The sequence below is a fragment of the Schistocerca cancellata genome, chromosome 5, assembly GCF_023864275.1.
Source record: "Schistocerca cancellata isolate TAMUIC-IGC-003103 chromosome 5, iqSchCanc2.1, whole genome shotgun sequence".
NCBI lineage: Eukaryota > Metazoa > Arthropoda > Insecta > Orthoptera > Acrididae > Schistocerca > Schistocerca cancellata.
The window spans coordinates 334,356,700-334,372,716 of NC_064630.1; the positions used below are offsets into that span (position 1 = coordinate 334,356,700).

General features: G+C 41.7%; 1 protein-coding gene across 1 annotated transcript in view; it reads right to left on the bottom strand.

Moving 5' to 3' along the window:
- The window catches only part of LOC126188921 (peptide-N(4)-(N-acetyl-beta-glucosaminyl)asparagine amidase), a 62,325-nt gene that overhangs the window by 24,487 nt on the left and 21,821 nt on the right, over positions 1-16,017 (bottom strand). Inside the window, exon 4 of the mRNA XM_049930636.1 lies at positions 5,621-5,803. Coding sequence (XP_049786593.1) covers positions 5,621-5,803 — 183 coding nt within the window. The remainder of the gene's footprint in view (positions 1-5,620; positions 5,804-16,017) is intronic.

Here is a 16,017-nt window from a genome sequence, read left to right on the forward strand (position 1 = left end):
AACTTGGAACTGCCATTACAACTAGCCATTAGCCATTGAGATGATCTAACAGCTGAATGACAAGTTGGATGACCTACAAAGTGAGACTGAATACCAGGAGATAAATGCCTTCAGTGACATCTCGTTAAGTCATTTCTCTTTCTTGAGTCTAATAGGCTTTGGTGTAGTAATTATAGTAATATTATGTTGAATATACAGATATTGTAAATGTTGCAGAGACTGTTTTAAATGTGTGTGCAAAACTATAGATAATGATTGTTTCACTAAAATATGTGTTAGAAACACTATAATAAATCAGTGCCCAAAGAGGCATAGTGTCAGGTACCACCCTGCAAGAAAGACTTCTAGAGACAGATAAATGTTAGAAGTGGTGTTTATCAAAGTGTTAAGACAAAAATGGACAAATGCTGATGAACAATAACACTGGTAGAAAATGTGAAAAACTAGTGCAAAGTGTTTTCTCTTTCAAGTACTGAAATTGTAATTATGTTATGAAGTGTACACCAATGTGTCAAGTGTAATTCATTGCAAAGTTGACTGTAAAATAGTATACATACCCAATGTACCAGAAAAGAGAATTAGTGGGGTAATACAAAATGTCTCATATTGTAATATAAAATGTATCTGGTTTCAGGTATTAGAATATGTAACAATGATATTAAATGTGAAATGTAAAAATATAAATGTTTCTCTTACAGGAAAAGATTGATTTATACGTATTTCTGTCATGGACAGCTGTAAAGCAGTTGTGTGTGTCTTTTGAACATTACTGTGTAAAACAAATGTGTGTGTTTCCCCATTAATGGAATAAAATTTGTGAAAAACCTCATATAAAAATTGGTAGTTGCTGAGGACAGCACCTAAAAATGTTTCCCTAAAGGTGGAAGGTGTCACATATTTAAAAAAAATACAATGCTTGAAAGGCAACAGAACAGCAGCCAGAACAAATAAATTTTCTAGAAAGTACTCGAAGTACAAAGGAGATGGCACAGGAAGGGCACTGGTTTGGGCATTAGTCAGAAATATTACATACTCTCACAAACTATCACATGAGTTCACATGTAGAGCTTGGAGGCATAGCACTCCATTGCAGTGACCATATATGGTCATACGAGGCTCCGCAGGGTGGTGTCTGGAAGCACGAAACGTGGAAGAGGCGACACAGCCTACCGCATGGATAAAAGGCAGGGGCAAAGTAGCCCGCAAGAGAGTTCAGTACAGACAGTGGTCCAAGAGCAAGATCTGTGTAGGTCAGGCTGTCTGTGCTCACGCTCATACTTAGCCGCTTTTGTAATCAGGAGAACTATTATTCAAGTCATTATCTAATTCTTGCACAGATGAGTAATTGAAGAGTGTAGTTATTCAAGTAATGCAAAAGGGGTTCTCAAAGCTGTTTCATAATGACAGCGGGCTGAGCAGATTTGATATTCCAAAGAGAGGTGACCTATTCCTGTAACACGTGGCATGATAACTATACACTAATTCCATGACCTAACCCCACATCTGACACCAGAAAAAGATATCCCTATGTTGTATCCAACAAGTGGTGTAGATGCTCAGTGACAATGGAGACTGGAGAAGGTCCATCCAGTCAGTTAATGAGGAGATGACTATGTGGAAGTATGAAAGAGTTATGGAACTCAGTCAAGAAATAAATGAACAAGGATAAAACTTGAATAATTACAATCTTCAATTGCTTGTCTGAGGAAGAATTGGATAGTGTCTTGAATGAGAGTAAACTGCTCCCAATTGCAAAATCCCATTGAGAGAGAGCAAATACTGCAATTCCAGGCCCCAGGTCCCAGGCCTGACCTACAAAGACATCCCTCTTGGATTGCTGTCTGTACTTAACACTCTCACGGGCTATGCCGCCCCTGCCTTTCATCTGTGCAGCAGGCTGCATTGCCCCTTCCACACTGGCACTTCTAGACGCCACCCTGTAGGGCCTCTTGTGACCATATATGGTTACTGTCAACACACTGCCGTGCCTCATGGCTCTCCACATGGGCTCATGTGATACCTGGTGAGTCTATGTAACATTTCTGGTCAACGTCCAAACCAATGCTCTTCCTGTGGTGTCTGCTTTGTAATCTGAGTACTTTCTAGAAAACTTATTCATTCTGGTGGCTGTTTAGTTGCCTTTAGGCATTGTATTTTTTAATTATGCAACAAACCTGAGATTCCAATGGGTATCAGACTCAGAATATTAGGAGATTCCAACACTGTTTCAGAACAAATGGACTGCTACTGAACAGGTTGTAAAGAATTTGAATCACACTGAAAAAGTACATGACTTGTGACACCTCACAGCTGTATGGACACCACAAAAGGCTGTAACAAACACACATTGCTAGAGGATTTCACTGAAGAAAATGTGTCTGCGCTCCCTCATAAGACCAGTTAATATTACTTCAGTTATCATAAACTTGTCTGTGTCAGTCACTAATTGGAACTGAATGTTTCACAAGTGTCGATTGAATTAAATGTGTAATAGTAACTCTCAGTTTCTGATTACAATCTATGAATTCCAAACCCCAATCATTTATTTCATATTTATCAAGTTCCCTCTTGAAGTAAATATAACATAGGATAAATGATGTTTGTTCAATATGATTTGAGTCGGGAGTTGCATCAACAAAAACTGAGTAATTGATCTCATTTCCTCTCAGTTATAAGATGGCACCCCTGACATAATAGGCTTGACTAGAAATAGGGCACTCCTGACATGATGGGCATAGCTAGAAATAAATTTATTCTGAGTATCACTTGACAGATATGCACTTTTAAAAGCATTCCAGACCTTGTTGGTCTCTGGCCTTGCTAATGTATTTTGCAAGAATTGGATCATAGTGGCTCAAGAGCTCTAATATCCCGAGGAAATTTTCATTATTTACATCTCCAATTTTCTGAGCTGAACCTCCAAAGTCCAAGCCTCTTTGACCAAGAAATAATATCACATCAAGTCACATGAGGTTACCAATGTAAATTAGCTATTCTATGGAAGAACAGCATCAACATGGCCAATGTACATCTTTCATGTTATTTCATTTCTTCAGTTTCATGATTCTCCCAGGAGAACTATACACAAATAGAAATGTTTTACATTGTGTTTACTGTTGAATGCAAAATGTTTCCTGCATGCTCATTTTTCATGTAAAATCACCTTGTGAAGGAATCAGAAGTGCCTTATCTTTAACTGTTGTTGGCAGACCTACCAAATTATAAGGATGTTTCACAGCTGTTGCTGAGTACACTTGTAGAGAAAATGTTTTGGTAGGATTTCCAACACCATTTAAGGAAAGTGCATTTTCGGATCGATGACATGATAATTTGAGTGCATGATATCTAATGAAATGATTATGCATTCAAGATTAAGCATGAGATAGAAGTGTATGCTACTGGTCTGTATGATTCATAAAACTGAAATGGAAAGGAGGAGCTCGATTGGTTATGCTAGTGCTGGGGTAACGTTTTTTTATTTATAATATGATATAAAAGTTATTTCGCAATAGCAGGTTGATTTTTGCCAACTTAGCACCCTTGGGGATCTAAACCCTTGAGAAACTTACTTGGGCCTCAGGGATTTTGCCCCCCTGCTCCCTCATACCCCCTCATCAGGCCTGCATGTGCCGTGCCATTAGTGCTGCTGCTGAGGGTCACTTTGGCTGGGAGCCAAACAAAAACTGTTAGCTAGGAAGACCCTACATTACACTGTCATGGAACTGTCACCACAAATTCTTGTTTTCCTCTATGTCTAATGACAAGAAGTGTGGTGTTCCAGTCTGTAGTTAGAGGTAATTCTGAGATCCTATTTCTCAGATTACCTGCCACCTGAATATGCATGGCCTCCTTTATCACATAGTTCACTTCTAGAAAGCTAAGTATATAATTTTTGCCTTCTTGTCCATCATGTGACATCCTATGCTAAGAGGAGGCTCCACTATTCCCAATTTATATAACTGTCCCACTGTCCCAGACATATATGACAATGAAACTCATCAGGTCAATCTTGCTCTGTTCACATCTGGTTAATATATGCATTCCACAATTGCAAGGAATATTGTATACATGTTGTTTCCTGAAACTGAGAAATTCTTTTAGGGGCCCAACACTGGTTGTTTGTATTTGCCAGCAGTAACCAACAGGTACCACTTAACAACGTTGAGCAGCTGGCTAAAAGAAATATTTTGGGATTTATGAAATGTGGTGTGGTGGAAGACTTCAGAGCCATATATACTGGGTGATCAAAAAGTCAGTATAAATTTGAAAACTGAATAAATCGCGGAATAATGTAGATAGATAGGTACAAATTGACACACATGCTTGGAATGACACGAGGTTTTATTAGAACAAAAAAATACAAAAGTTTAAATAATGTCTGACAGATGGCACTTCATCTGATCAGAATAGCAATAATTAGCATAACAAAGTAAGACAAAGCAAATATGATGTTCTTTTCAGGAAATGCTCAATATGTCCACCCATCATTCCTCAACAATAGCTGTAGTCAAGGAATAATGTTGTGAGCAGCACTGTATAGCATGTCCAGAGTTATGGTGAGGCATTGGCGTCGGATGTTGTCTTTCAGCATCCCCAGAGATGTCGGTCGATCACGATACACTTGCGACTTCAGGTAACCCCAAAGCCAATAATCACACGAACCGAGGTCTGGGGACCTGGGAGGCCAAGCATGATGAAAGTGATGGCTGAGCACACAATCACCACCAAACGACGCTTCACGCATCTAGCAATACTTTTTTTCTTTTTGTTCTAATAAAACCCCATGTCATTCCAAACATGTGTATCAATTTTTACCTCTCCATCTACATTATTCCATGGCTTATTAAGTTTTCAAATTTATACTGACTTTTTGATCACCTGGGATATTGAACATATTCACAAGAAAAGCTTATAGAGTCACATTTGATGACACATGTTGAGCTCAGAGCAGAGAATATGTTTTCTTGTATGGCTTTTGTAGAGAATGTGAACATGAAAAAGATGTGAACATTTCTACACACATTCTTGATTAATCTCTTTCCATTTTCTCTCTTTGTAACTACAAGATATTTTTTTGCAAAGCATTTTTGACATGATCATGACAGAACAGGTGGACACATGATCTTTACCAGATTTCAATTAATGACCCATAATGGATTAAGACACTCTAAGGTTTGAAACAAATTTATTAAAGTAAGCAAGTGTGCATGCATACATATGAAAGAGCTCTCTTCCAAAAGCTCCAATTCACATCATCTTCTATGATGAACCCCTTCAGATGCACTGTCAAGCACTACCAGGACAGGAAGAAGATAAATGAGTCTTCAAGAAAAGATGAGGGAGGGAGGGAGGGAGGGGGGAGAGAGAGAGAGAGAGAGAGAGAGAGAGAGAGAGAGAGGGAGGGAGGGAGGGAGGGAGGGAGGGAGGGAGATATATATATCAATAATTGTTAAACATTTTAGTCACTTTTACCCTTCATCTTAATGAAAAGGACATACATTATGTGAGAAAAAACAAGGCACCAATATTAAACAAGTCATACAACAATAATTATTGTTGTAATGCTTCAAAGGCCAAAATTACATAGCTATATTTCTATTAATTTAAAAGATAAACAAACCTCCACCCAAAGATGGTCTGTCACATCATAGACAACACGAACATCCCAACCAAGTGATTTGCACAACAGAGCAAAACAATTTGCCCATTCTGAACAACGTCCTTTCCTTGTCTCTAGAAGTTTTTCAGTTTTATTGTACCGAACAAAGAGTGTTACTTCCCGGCACAAGGTGCACATATATACCTGCAACATAATTTAAAGCACTGCATGCATCACAATTCAAACCCTTGTTCAATTATAAAAAAAAGGACCATACATCACTTGTTGTCATTGTTGAACATGAAAATATAAATTTTATAACAGACCACTGCAACCATTCAGAACAAATATTTATCTGCACAAACTGGCTTCAAGAATCCACATTTTCATCATTTGTATCTATAAGTGTTAAACCCCATTCATCATGCCAGTTCACAGAGAGAATTAAAACACACTGCAACATTCCTTGTTGAGCTAAACTAATCTAAACTAGACTCAACCCGAATAGGCCAAGAAGGTCCAATGGTACAGACCAGCCGCCGCGTCATCCTCAACCCACAGGAGTCGCCATATGCAGATATGGAGGGGCATATGGTCAGCACACCGGTCTCCTGGCCATATGTCAGTTTCCGAGACTGAAGCCGCTACTTCTCGATTAAGTAGCTCCCCAGTTTGCCTAAAAAGGGCTGCGTGCACCCCACGTGTCAACAGCGCTCAGCAGAGCGGATGGTCACCCATCCAACCGCCAGCCCAGCCTGATAGCGCTTAACTTCGGTGATCTGAGGGGAACCGGTGTTGCCACTGAGGCAAGGCTGTTGCCATTCCTTGTTGAAGATGGTGTTGAATTTAACAGTACAGTTGTGAAACCAAACATGTTTGCAAGTTTTTTTAAGATGCATAAACCATAATTCTTTGGAATAGTGATTTTGTATCAATATTTCTTCAGAAAATATTCACTCCTTAGCAATAAATTAGAAAATGATTTGCTAAATAATAAGGTCATGCCTCAGTAGCATACTATACTGTGGAGCAGCCACAGTAGTAGTGTGGAGGAAGACAACAATCTCGAACCCTTCACATTCCCTGTTTTTGAGAGTGTCAGAGGTTTATTCCTCATCCCACAAATGTAAATGCACACTGTTGTTAGTGTCACTTGTCTGAAGCCAATATCAAAACAATTATGGTTTATACTGTAGCATGTGCCTGATTCACTGAGCTGCTGTCAAACAACTTCCTTGTGTTGAACAATGAAATTACAGCTGCTATTTACTTCACTGCTGTTGGTTCACTCTGGAGAGAAGGTGTGCGCCAAAACTAATAAACCATTTAGCCAAAAACTTTGGATATCTCCTGAACACCAGACTGAATATGTAGGTTGTGTAGAAAACAAAAAGTTAAAAGGAATATGTTCCTGATCTGCCCCTCCAGCCACCACTTTCGCTGCTTCCAAGTATAATGCATCAGCATAATAACATATATGAAAATCTATAATTACCTCATTACTTTAGCACAGCTATTTATACAAAGATTGAGTATTCCAGATTGCTGGTATTTAAGCAAACACTGAATGTTACAGAATACACAAACAATAAAAGTGTAAGGTATTCCAAGAATCTTCCAGAAATGATAGCTACTAAATAACATACAATTACTGAATTACTGGTGGTCAACCCACAGCACACCAGCCAATGAAGCTAGCCACTATACCACACTGCATGCACCACAGTTTACAGCATTTCTCCCTCTTCTGGAAAACAGTAGTCTGCTGTTTAGAAGTTCTCATTGAGACCAATTACAGCATCTGGACCATGGATTTTGTCAATGCTCTCTTATACGGGAGCACTGGTAAACTCTCATGTGGGGATCATGTTGTTACATCCTCGTCGCTATGATGAACATCGACGGTAGCCCCTCCTGTCCAAGCTTCGTGATTCAAGTAGGTTACCCGTAACCTCCCATCATTTATCTGTGCTTCTTGATTGCAGTAGGGCATGGACAACACCCCCACACTTCAGTCTTCTTGATAAAGGGTCATAATCCTCAACTTCATATGTGACATCCAAAAAGCAATGAAGGATAAGATACCCCCAATTAGCACTTTCCTAACTTTTGGAGCAGCCTTATTTTCTGCACAGGTGTAAAAATCCTTACCAAGTCTTCCAGGCTGTGTCTCACTGGCCAGTGCTTGGCGTTCTAGTAACTTATTTGACTTAATTCCTTTTACTCTGACGTGGAGCACAGGGCACATATTAGAGCTCTCCATCTGACCCTGTTCATTTCCATCTTCTTGATGTTACTCCAGGAGTGGCCAACAGCTGCCACCTCAGCTTCAGAAGTCCTGCGCCAGGTCGACCTTGGTCTGCCTCTCCTCTTTGCTCCTTGTGGGTTCCATTCTAAAGCCTGCTTTGGAATGTGTTGCGGGCCTCTTCTCAGGGTGTGTCCAATCAATCTCCATTTCCTTTCTTTTGTGATCATCTCGGCTATCCATTGTTGGATGCGTTGCCATAGTTCTTGGTTTGAGATAGCATTTGGCCAAACATTTATTGATGAAGGTTTGTACTCTCATTTTAATTTCTGCTGTAACCTTACACATCTCACACCTATAAAACAGAACAGATTTTACATTTGAGTCAAAGATTTTAAACTTTACCTTCAACAATATTTCATGAGATGTCCAAACTGGTCGCAGCTGGGTAAAAGCCCCTTTTGCCTTTTTGATCCTACTTTCACGGTCTTCTGTCACCCCTCCATTCTTGGAGACAGTACTTCCCAGATAACAAAAGCTCTCCATCTGCTCAACTCTCTGAGCTTCTGTTTTCAATTCCTTAAGCTTTTCACTCATATCCTTGAAAGTGCAGGACAGAAGGGAGATGATGTCTGGAAAGTCCAGGTCCTCAAGGCGATTATAGAGAGTCCACTGTATACTTCTCCTTTTCTCTCAGGTTACCTTCTTCACGACATCATCCTGGAGGACCTGGATTTGTATTAGGTTTACTCCCCTATGGAAGCTGGCTTCACCATGCCTCTAGAGCCCTCCCTGCCCTGTGTTGTGGGACACACTTCATCTGGCTCTTCAGTCGAGACCAATCCGGCTTGGGTGACCCCGCCAGCAGTTACGCACCACCAGCACAGCTCTCGACTTCACACGTGACATCCTTCTTCATCATATGAGCCACATGAAAGGACCAAGGACTCTCAATGATGTCATCCAGCAGCATCTTCTCCACTTCCTCTTGGATTATCTATTGTTCAGTGACATCCAATAAAAGTGCTGGATAATTTGTGGATGATTCCCTGCACTGATAGTGTTTTACTCTGAGCTGCTTGGTCTATCTTTTATCCACTCCGGATATGAAAGCATCCAAATGGCCAACACCCACTGATGTATCCCAGTCAGCCCAGATCCTACTGACAGTAGCCAATAAGTAGTTGCTCCCTTCTCTTTGTTGCCTGTAATGGTAGTGAAGTACGATCCTTTGTTGATGACACTAAGCTGCCATTCCTGTACTGGTCCAGTAGCCCTATGCATGTACCTTCAGGGCCTGCTCAGACAGTTAGTTATCGAAAGTTCTTGGCCATCTATAATGTTTACAATCATTAATGGCATGATGTTTTTTTTTTTTTTTTTTTTTCTTGTGAGCCTGAGTAACTTTTAGCAGTCACAACAAAAGTTTCATTATTTAACTGCACATTTAGACTCCCAAGTGGAAACTGTTTCATTGAGGATGGCGGGTAACAATGTCTTCAATGGCAAGCAACTGCCCAGAGTAATCTTTGTTATCTGTGCTTATTGAAATAGCTTCGTCAGTCGGTGGTTCTGATCTACCACAGTCTATTACTGCTTGTGATGCCTGCAAGAAGGTCCATCTGAGAATAACATTATGACTATATTCTGCTAAAACGACAAAGTTCAAGGGCTGCATTCTGTTGTTGATAGTTAATCTTGGGATACATGTTCCTATCAGCTGGATGCATTTCCCATTTGCAGCCATAAGTAGAATCAAACAATGGAAAATCCAAGATGGAATCACTGTTGCTACTCACCATATAGTGGAGACACTGAGTCACAGATAGGCACAACAAAAAGATTGTCAGAAAGTGAGCTTTTGGTCAACAAGTCCTTAATCAGAAATAGGCAACACACACACACGACCACGGTTTCTGGCTCTGTGTGTGTGTGTGTGTGTGTGTGTGTGTGTGTGTGTGTGTGTGTGTGTGTGTGTTGTGCAGCCGGTCCATCATATGCCTCTGCATCAGATGTAGACAATAGGGACCAGCATACAATCATAGTCTCCTTTCTTCTTGTAACAATCAGCACGTTCACTCAACAAAAGTACTGGTGGCCCCTTCACTGAGTCAGCTTTCCAGTTAGCTCATCTTCCTCTGCCCATGCTGCAGTGCAAAATGATGACAAATTTTGCTCAAGTCATAAAAACTATTTTCCGATTGCCAGCAACACAAGCATGCCTTCTCAGCTCTCCTTCAGTCTCTCAGAAAAGTGTGCAATAACAGCAATCTGCTCGCTTTGGCTGCTCAAGGTGAACTCATCCATCTGAGCTCTCCCCCCCCCCCCTCCCCAAACATAATTAAGGGTGAAGACAGCAACAGAGTAAAAAATGCCTTCTAGTCAATAGGTCACAAACAGTAAAATGGAAAAGCTATGAATGTATTGAGTATCAGTTGGACTGTCAATAATAAAACAAGGAGAGAGAAGTAGTTAAGGCTGCACACAGGAAACCCCTTGGGGCTCTGCATATGAAGGGGTTGGCCTTCCCACGGATGTCCCAACCCCAATCCTTCAGCGGCAAAGTTCCAAAGAACCGGATGGTAAAACCCACTAATCATCAGATAGTTACTTCTAAATCTGGAAACAGAATGTGGCAGAAAAGTAAGCAAACCTCCTGAAGGCAATAAAGGCAATCCAAAACAAAATACAATACGTTGGATCATCAGAAAATTGTTGAATGGCAACTGCATTGGTGAGGAGGAATTGATACCATTGGAAGTAAAGGGGGAAGATCCCCACTTCCAAAAGGAGACTGCCTACAGGACTAATCTGGAAGGTGCCAGTGGCAAATCAAACTCCACAGTGATGGACCGGATATAACAACTGCATAGCCAATGGCACTGCTGAGCCATAAACCTGGCAATCACAGTCCAAACAGAACTGGACCAGATCCCACTAGATACAAAGGAGACTATTGAGATCTGCTTCCCAAGAGGCTTGGACAAGGAACCAGAGAGTGTTAAGCTTTTGCACTCTGCTAGTCTTTAGTTGTCAAATTTAGAGTAGCAAAGTCAGTTTCTTGTCAACGAGAGACTCAAAAAGTGCTGGGCGCACAGATACATTTCTGGGTCAGAATGAACCATAGTACAATGACAGAAATGCCTGACCCACATTTTTTCAGGAGAGAATTGAAAAGCATCCTAAAGGGACCAAGCAGAGGCCTGTCGGATGGCACCTTGGAGCTGGCATGCAGCCAACACTACAGAGTGGGAGCTGTACCAAATGCAGAAGTTTTCGACATACAATGCAGGGGTGACAAGTGGTCTGAGAGACCACTGATGCAATGAGGAAGAATGTGATACTCAGCATGGAGTCCTCCAGGATGCCGTTCTCTTGGACCCATGGAGAGATGAGTGAAGTACGAACCTGAATGCAGAACAATTGGTGGGGTAAAAACTGATGAATAAAAACTGGTAGGGAGTCTCGAAAGCTCCAGAGATTGAGACTAAATAAAATGTGATGGCGCCAGGCCTTGTCATATGCCTTATCTAGGTCAAACAAGACTGCAATGAGGTGTTGTCATTTAGGAAAAGCCTGTTGGACTGTCATTTCCAACCTAACCGGATGGTTTGTTGTGGATCGTTCTTCCTGGGAACCACACTGGGGTACAAAAGGTGTAAGGAAAAAGCATAAACATTGGGCAACCATACTTTCAAGCGGTTTGCAGAGCACGTAGGTGAGGCTAGCCAGCCAATAACTGTTGACGAATCTTGGGTTTTTACCAGTCTTAAGGATTGGAACGATGGTACTATCTCACCATTGTGAAGGGAAGACACTGTCAAGCCATATATGGTTTAAGACCCTGGAGGAAATGAAGCCAGTAAGTACCGGTCAGATCTTGTACCATATGACTTTGAATGGAGTCGGGGACTAGGACCACACTGTGACACAATGCAAGAGACTGAAGCAGTGCCCAGGCAGTGAAAGTTTCATCACATAATTTGTCAATAGGTGAAGGAGAGGGGGCTTCTTTGTCCCTTACATGTCAGGAAGGCTGTCACGTAACAAAAGAATGCCGACCTGTTAAATTGTGGGTATCAAGGTGTTCAGCAATAGCCAGCTTGTCGGTACAGAGACCATCTTGAAGGAAGAGGCCCAGTACAATTTGGCAGCCCAGAAGACTATGGAGCTTGGCTCACACCTGGGATGAAGACCCATATGTTCCCAGTGAAGAGATTTAGTGCTTCCAGTGCTCCTTCCTAATCTTTTTAATTAGTTAGCATGAGCTAAGATTTATGAGCTTTGGGGCACCGCTTTCTGAAAATAGATAGCAAGCCTTAGCATGAAGTCATTTAAAAGTGATAAGGCTGGTCTATGAAGGATGTCACTTGAAACACTGCAAGGCACATTGGCAATCATGAGCAGCAACTACAATGTCTTTGGTCCACCATGGCACTGGCCAGCAATGGAGAGGACTTGTAGAAAGAGGAATAGCAGCTCCAGCTGCATAAGTAATCAAGTTGGAGATGTTATGCACAGCCTCGTCAATGCAGTCAGACAGAGAGGAGGCAAAGGTAACAGCAGAGGCATACAACTGGCAGTTGGCTCTTCAAATCAATCAATGTGGTAGCTGGTCCGTCTGGCAGTGGCAAGGAAGCGACATGACAACTGGAAAGTAGTCACTGTAAAACAGATTGTCACATAGTGACCAATAAAGCAAAGCCACAAGACAAGCGAAAAAGATTGTTAGATCCGATAATTTGAAATGTGCAGCACTGAAGTGGGCAGGTGTACTATCATTGAGGAGGCACAGATCAAGATCAGTAAGAAGCTGGTTAAATGGAAGGCTCCTATCAGATGAAATGGCACTGCCTCACAGGGGCTGGTGTGTGCTGAAGTCCCCAAGTAGGAGAAAAGGGAGAGAAAGTTGTCGAATTCAGGTGATCAACTCAATGTAAGCAAGCATGCCTGGAGGTAAGTAAACATAGCGAATGGTTATTGCTGAGGTCATCTGCACCCATATGCTATTGCTTCCACCATGGTATGAGGGGGGAACCCACTAACAACATCTACAAAAACTTACAGATACCATCTCGATGTCAGCATGGTTCCAATAGCATGCACAGTAACCATGGAGTGTTGAGGAATGGTCATCAGTAAAATTTGTTTCTTGTAGAGCAACATATATTGCAGAAGGAGGAGGAAATGAAGTACTGTAGTTCCAGCAGGTGACAGTAATAACCGTTACAGTTCCACTGAATGATCACATTACAGGTCAGGCATGAAAGGTTCAGTCATGCACTACAATCATTGACTGTCACCGATCAGGATCGAACAACATCAATGAGCATAGGTTCAGAATCTGACAGTGTGAGGGGATCTGGCACCTCTGTGATCACCAGAGTAGCCTCGTCTCAACTCTTCTCCCCCTACTCTCACTCCTCCTCCTCTCCACCTTTGGGGCAAGGATTCTTGAAATGGCCTACCCGCCATTAGCCTGGGGACAGATGACAAGCACAAATCCCTATGACTCACAGAAGTGGTTCCTTCAGCTATTAGCTGGTGTCAGGCCTCTGATATGTGGGGTTCTGGGGAGATGGGTCCTGAGAGGGAGCTCTGTCTCTGGTAGATGCCTTAGGAGAAAGCTGCTCCTCCCGCCTGGTGCGAGAAGTGGTTTCCGAAAATGGTGCTGTGGGAACCACAAGATGGGACTGGCCTTCATATAAATAGGTTGTAGGCATTCATATTTTTTTCGTATCTCAGTATGCAACAGACAGTCAATAGATTTATATTCCTGTATTTTCTTTTCCTTCTTGAAGACTAGGTGTACCAGAGGAGAATGGTGCTCCATGCAACTAATACTGGAAGGTGTTTGTTCACAAGGACTACCTCCACGGAATGATTGTCCACAGTTACCACATTTAGGGTCTGCTGTGCAGTGGGATGACATACAATCAAAGCATAAGCATTGAAAGCATCTCACCAGTGGTGAGATGTAAGGGTTCATGTCATAGCAGTACACCATGACTGACTTTTTCCAGGGGAACATTCCCCCAAAAGGCTAAGATGAAGGCACTTGTACCTGTCTGATTACCCTTGGGACCTTTTTGGGCATGTTGGGAAAAACGTATGCCCCCTGCTCAAGATTAGCCCGTAGCTCCTCATCTGTTTGGAGTGTATGGCCTCGGTCGAAGATGATTCCTTGGACCATATTCAAAGTTCTGTGTGGGGCAATGGTCACTGGTATGTCAACCAGACATTCACATGGGTGAATAGCTGTAGAGTGTGTGGCAGAGGTGGCTTTAATCAATAGTGAACCACTGTCCATTTTGCCCAATGGCTCAGCTTGCCCAAACTTATCTTCAATATGTTCCACAAAAAATGAAGGCTTTGTCAGGGTACAAGTGTCTCCATCAGTTTGAGTACATACTAAGTACTGGATAAATTGTTCCACTCCCAGATGTCTGGCTTGTCCATCTTTCCTTGAGGTAGCCAGTGTGGAGAAATAGAAATATTTTAACTGCGCGCATTTAAATTACTATTCCTATGTGATGAGATGGCCAGGTCAGAACGGCCACCATTTTGGTGTAATTTAAGATGTTTCATATGCAAAACATCCACCCTGATGTCACCTATTCTGATCAAGGGACCTCCCCACAGGCGCTATCCAGCTGCAGCAAATGTCATTGGGCGCAATGGTCCTTGCTTGGAGCCTTGACATTCCAGGAAGACAGGCATCTACTCTTTGGTGCGTACGGAGAGCTAGCAGCAGAGGAAACAGCAGTGTGATCCCTGGGTGTCAGGATGCTTAACTGAGAGGGTTTATACTGACTCCTCCAGATCAGATCAACTACCACTTTGGCTTTGAAGCCCACACAAGAGTCTACACAGGTATTGTGTGCACCTGAACCCTAACACTGTATTCAGTGGGCACTATTAAAGTGTACTCCCCAAGTCAGTTCACACTACAGAAAAACTTTGGAAAATGAAGGTCAAACCCAGAAGAGGTTGAAAAATTACTTCAGCCAAAAAGTGCTGAATGAATGAACATACTGAGAAAGTAAGCAGAACCTAGGAAACAGCTGGGTTGACATCGAAGACTGCCACCATGAGAAAGAGAGTAAGAGAAGAAAGTCTTGCCATGGCCATGGGAGTGTACATTTGGGTGGTTGTGTGTGTGAATGTGTGTACTTCTGCTCGAAAAAGAGCTAGCACTCGAAAGCTAGTGTGGATGCTGTTTTCTGTTGTGTGTTTCTGTGCTCCACATATCAATTTGCTATATGTGAGTGGTTCCCTTTACTTTATTATACATACTGGTCCATCTAGGATTTTCCATTATTATTATATGTAACAGAAGGAAAGATAGTCAGAGATGAGAGATTGCATCACAAGAAAGGAAGTATATGCTGTAATAGCTTGGGGCCCCGCACTCACAAGTTGTAACCTCCCCTGAGGGGAGTATTACATAGACCACCAATGACCAGTAATTCACACTCAAATCTGCTTTGCCTTCCAACTGCAATCAGGAGTAACTGATGAGGATTTCTGCTGCAGTGTTTTGTTGGAACAAAGCAATGCTTGTCCCCATATTGCCCATTCAATCATCGTAACTATACAGGATATAAAATTTGAATGTCTCTAACACCCACCTTAGGCACCAGCATTCACCTAAGAGTGACAGTCATGTTTAGAAAGCTCACAGAAGCACTGCAAGGCAAGCATTTCAGAAGTAATAAAGAGGTGAAAACTCTAGCCCATAAGCGGCTGCGTTCACACTCAAAAGAATTCTTCTCATGCAGTATCTATGCCCTTTTTAAACAATGGAATGGATGCAATATAAGTCATGGTGGACTACACTGAAAAATTATACATCTGTAATTTTTCTATCTTAGCTCATTTGCATAATAATAAATAATTAAAATTTTCATTTGAATTATCCTGGTAGATCGGGCAGTTTCTTATTCTGTATACATGTAAGTGACCAAAGGAGCAGTCTATATCTCTTGCATCTGCAACACACTGTTTACATCATGTCATTTGCTGAATATGTCTTTGGAATGTTCATTCACACAATACAGAGGTGGTGATTTTTTTTAACTGGCCAATGTGTGCCTTTACTCTATCACCTAAAGGTAAAATCATGATATAAAAGCTATAACTTGCTCAATACACACTGATGGCATACCTCTAC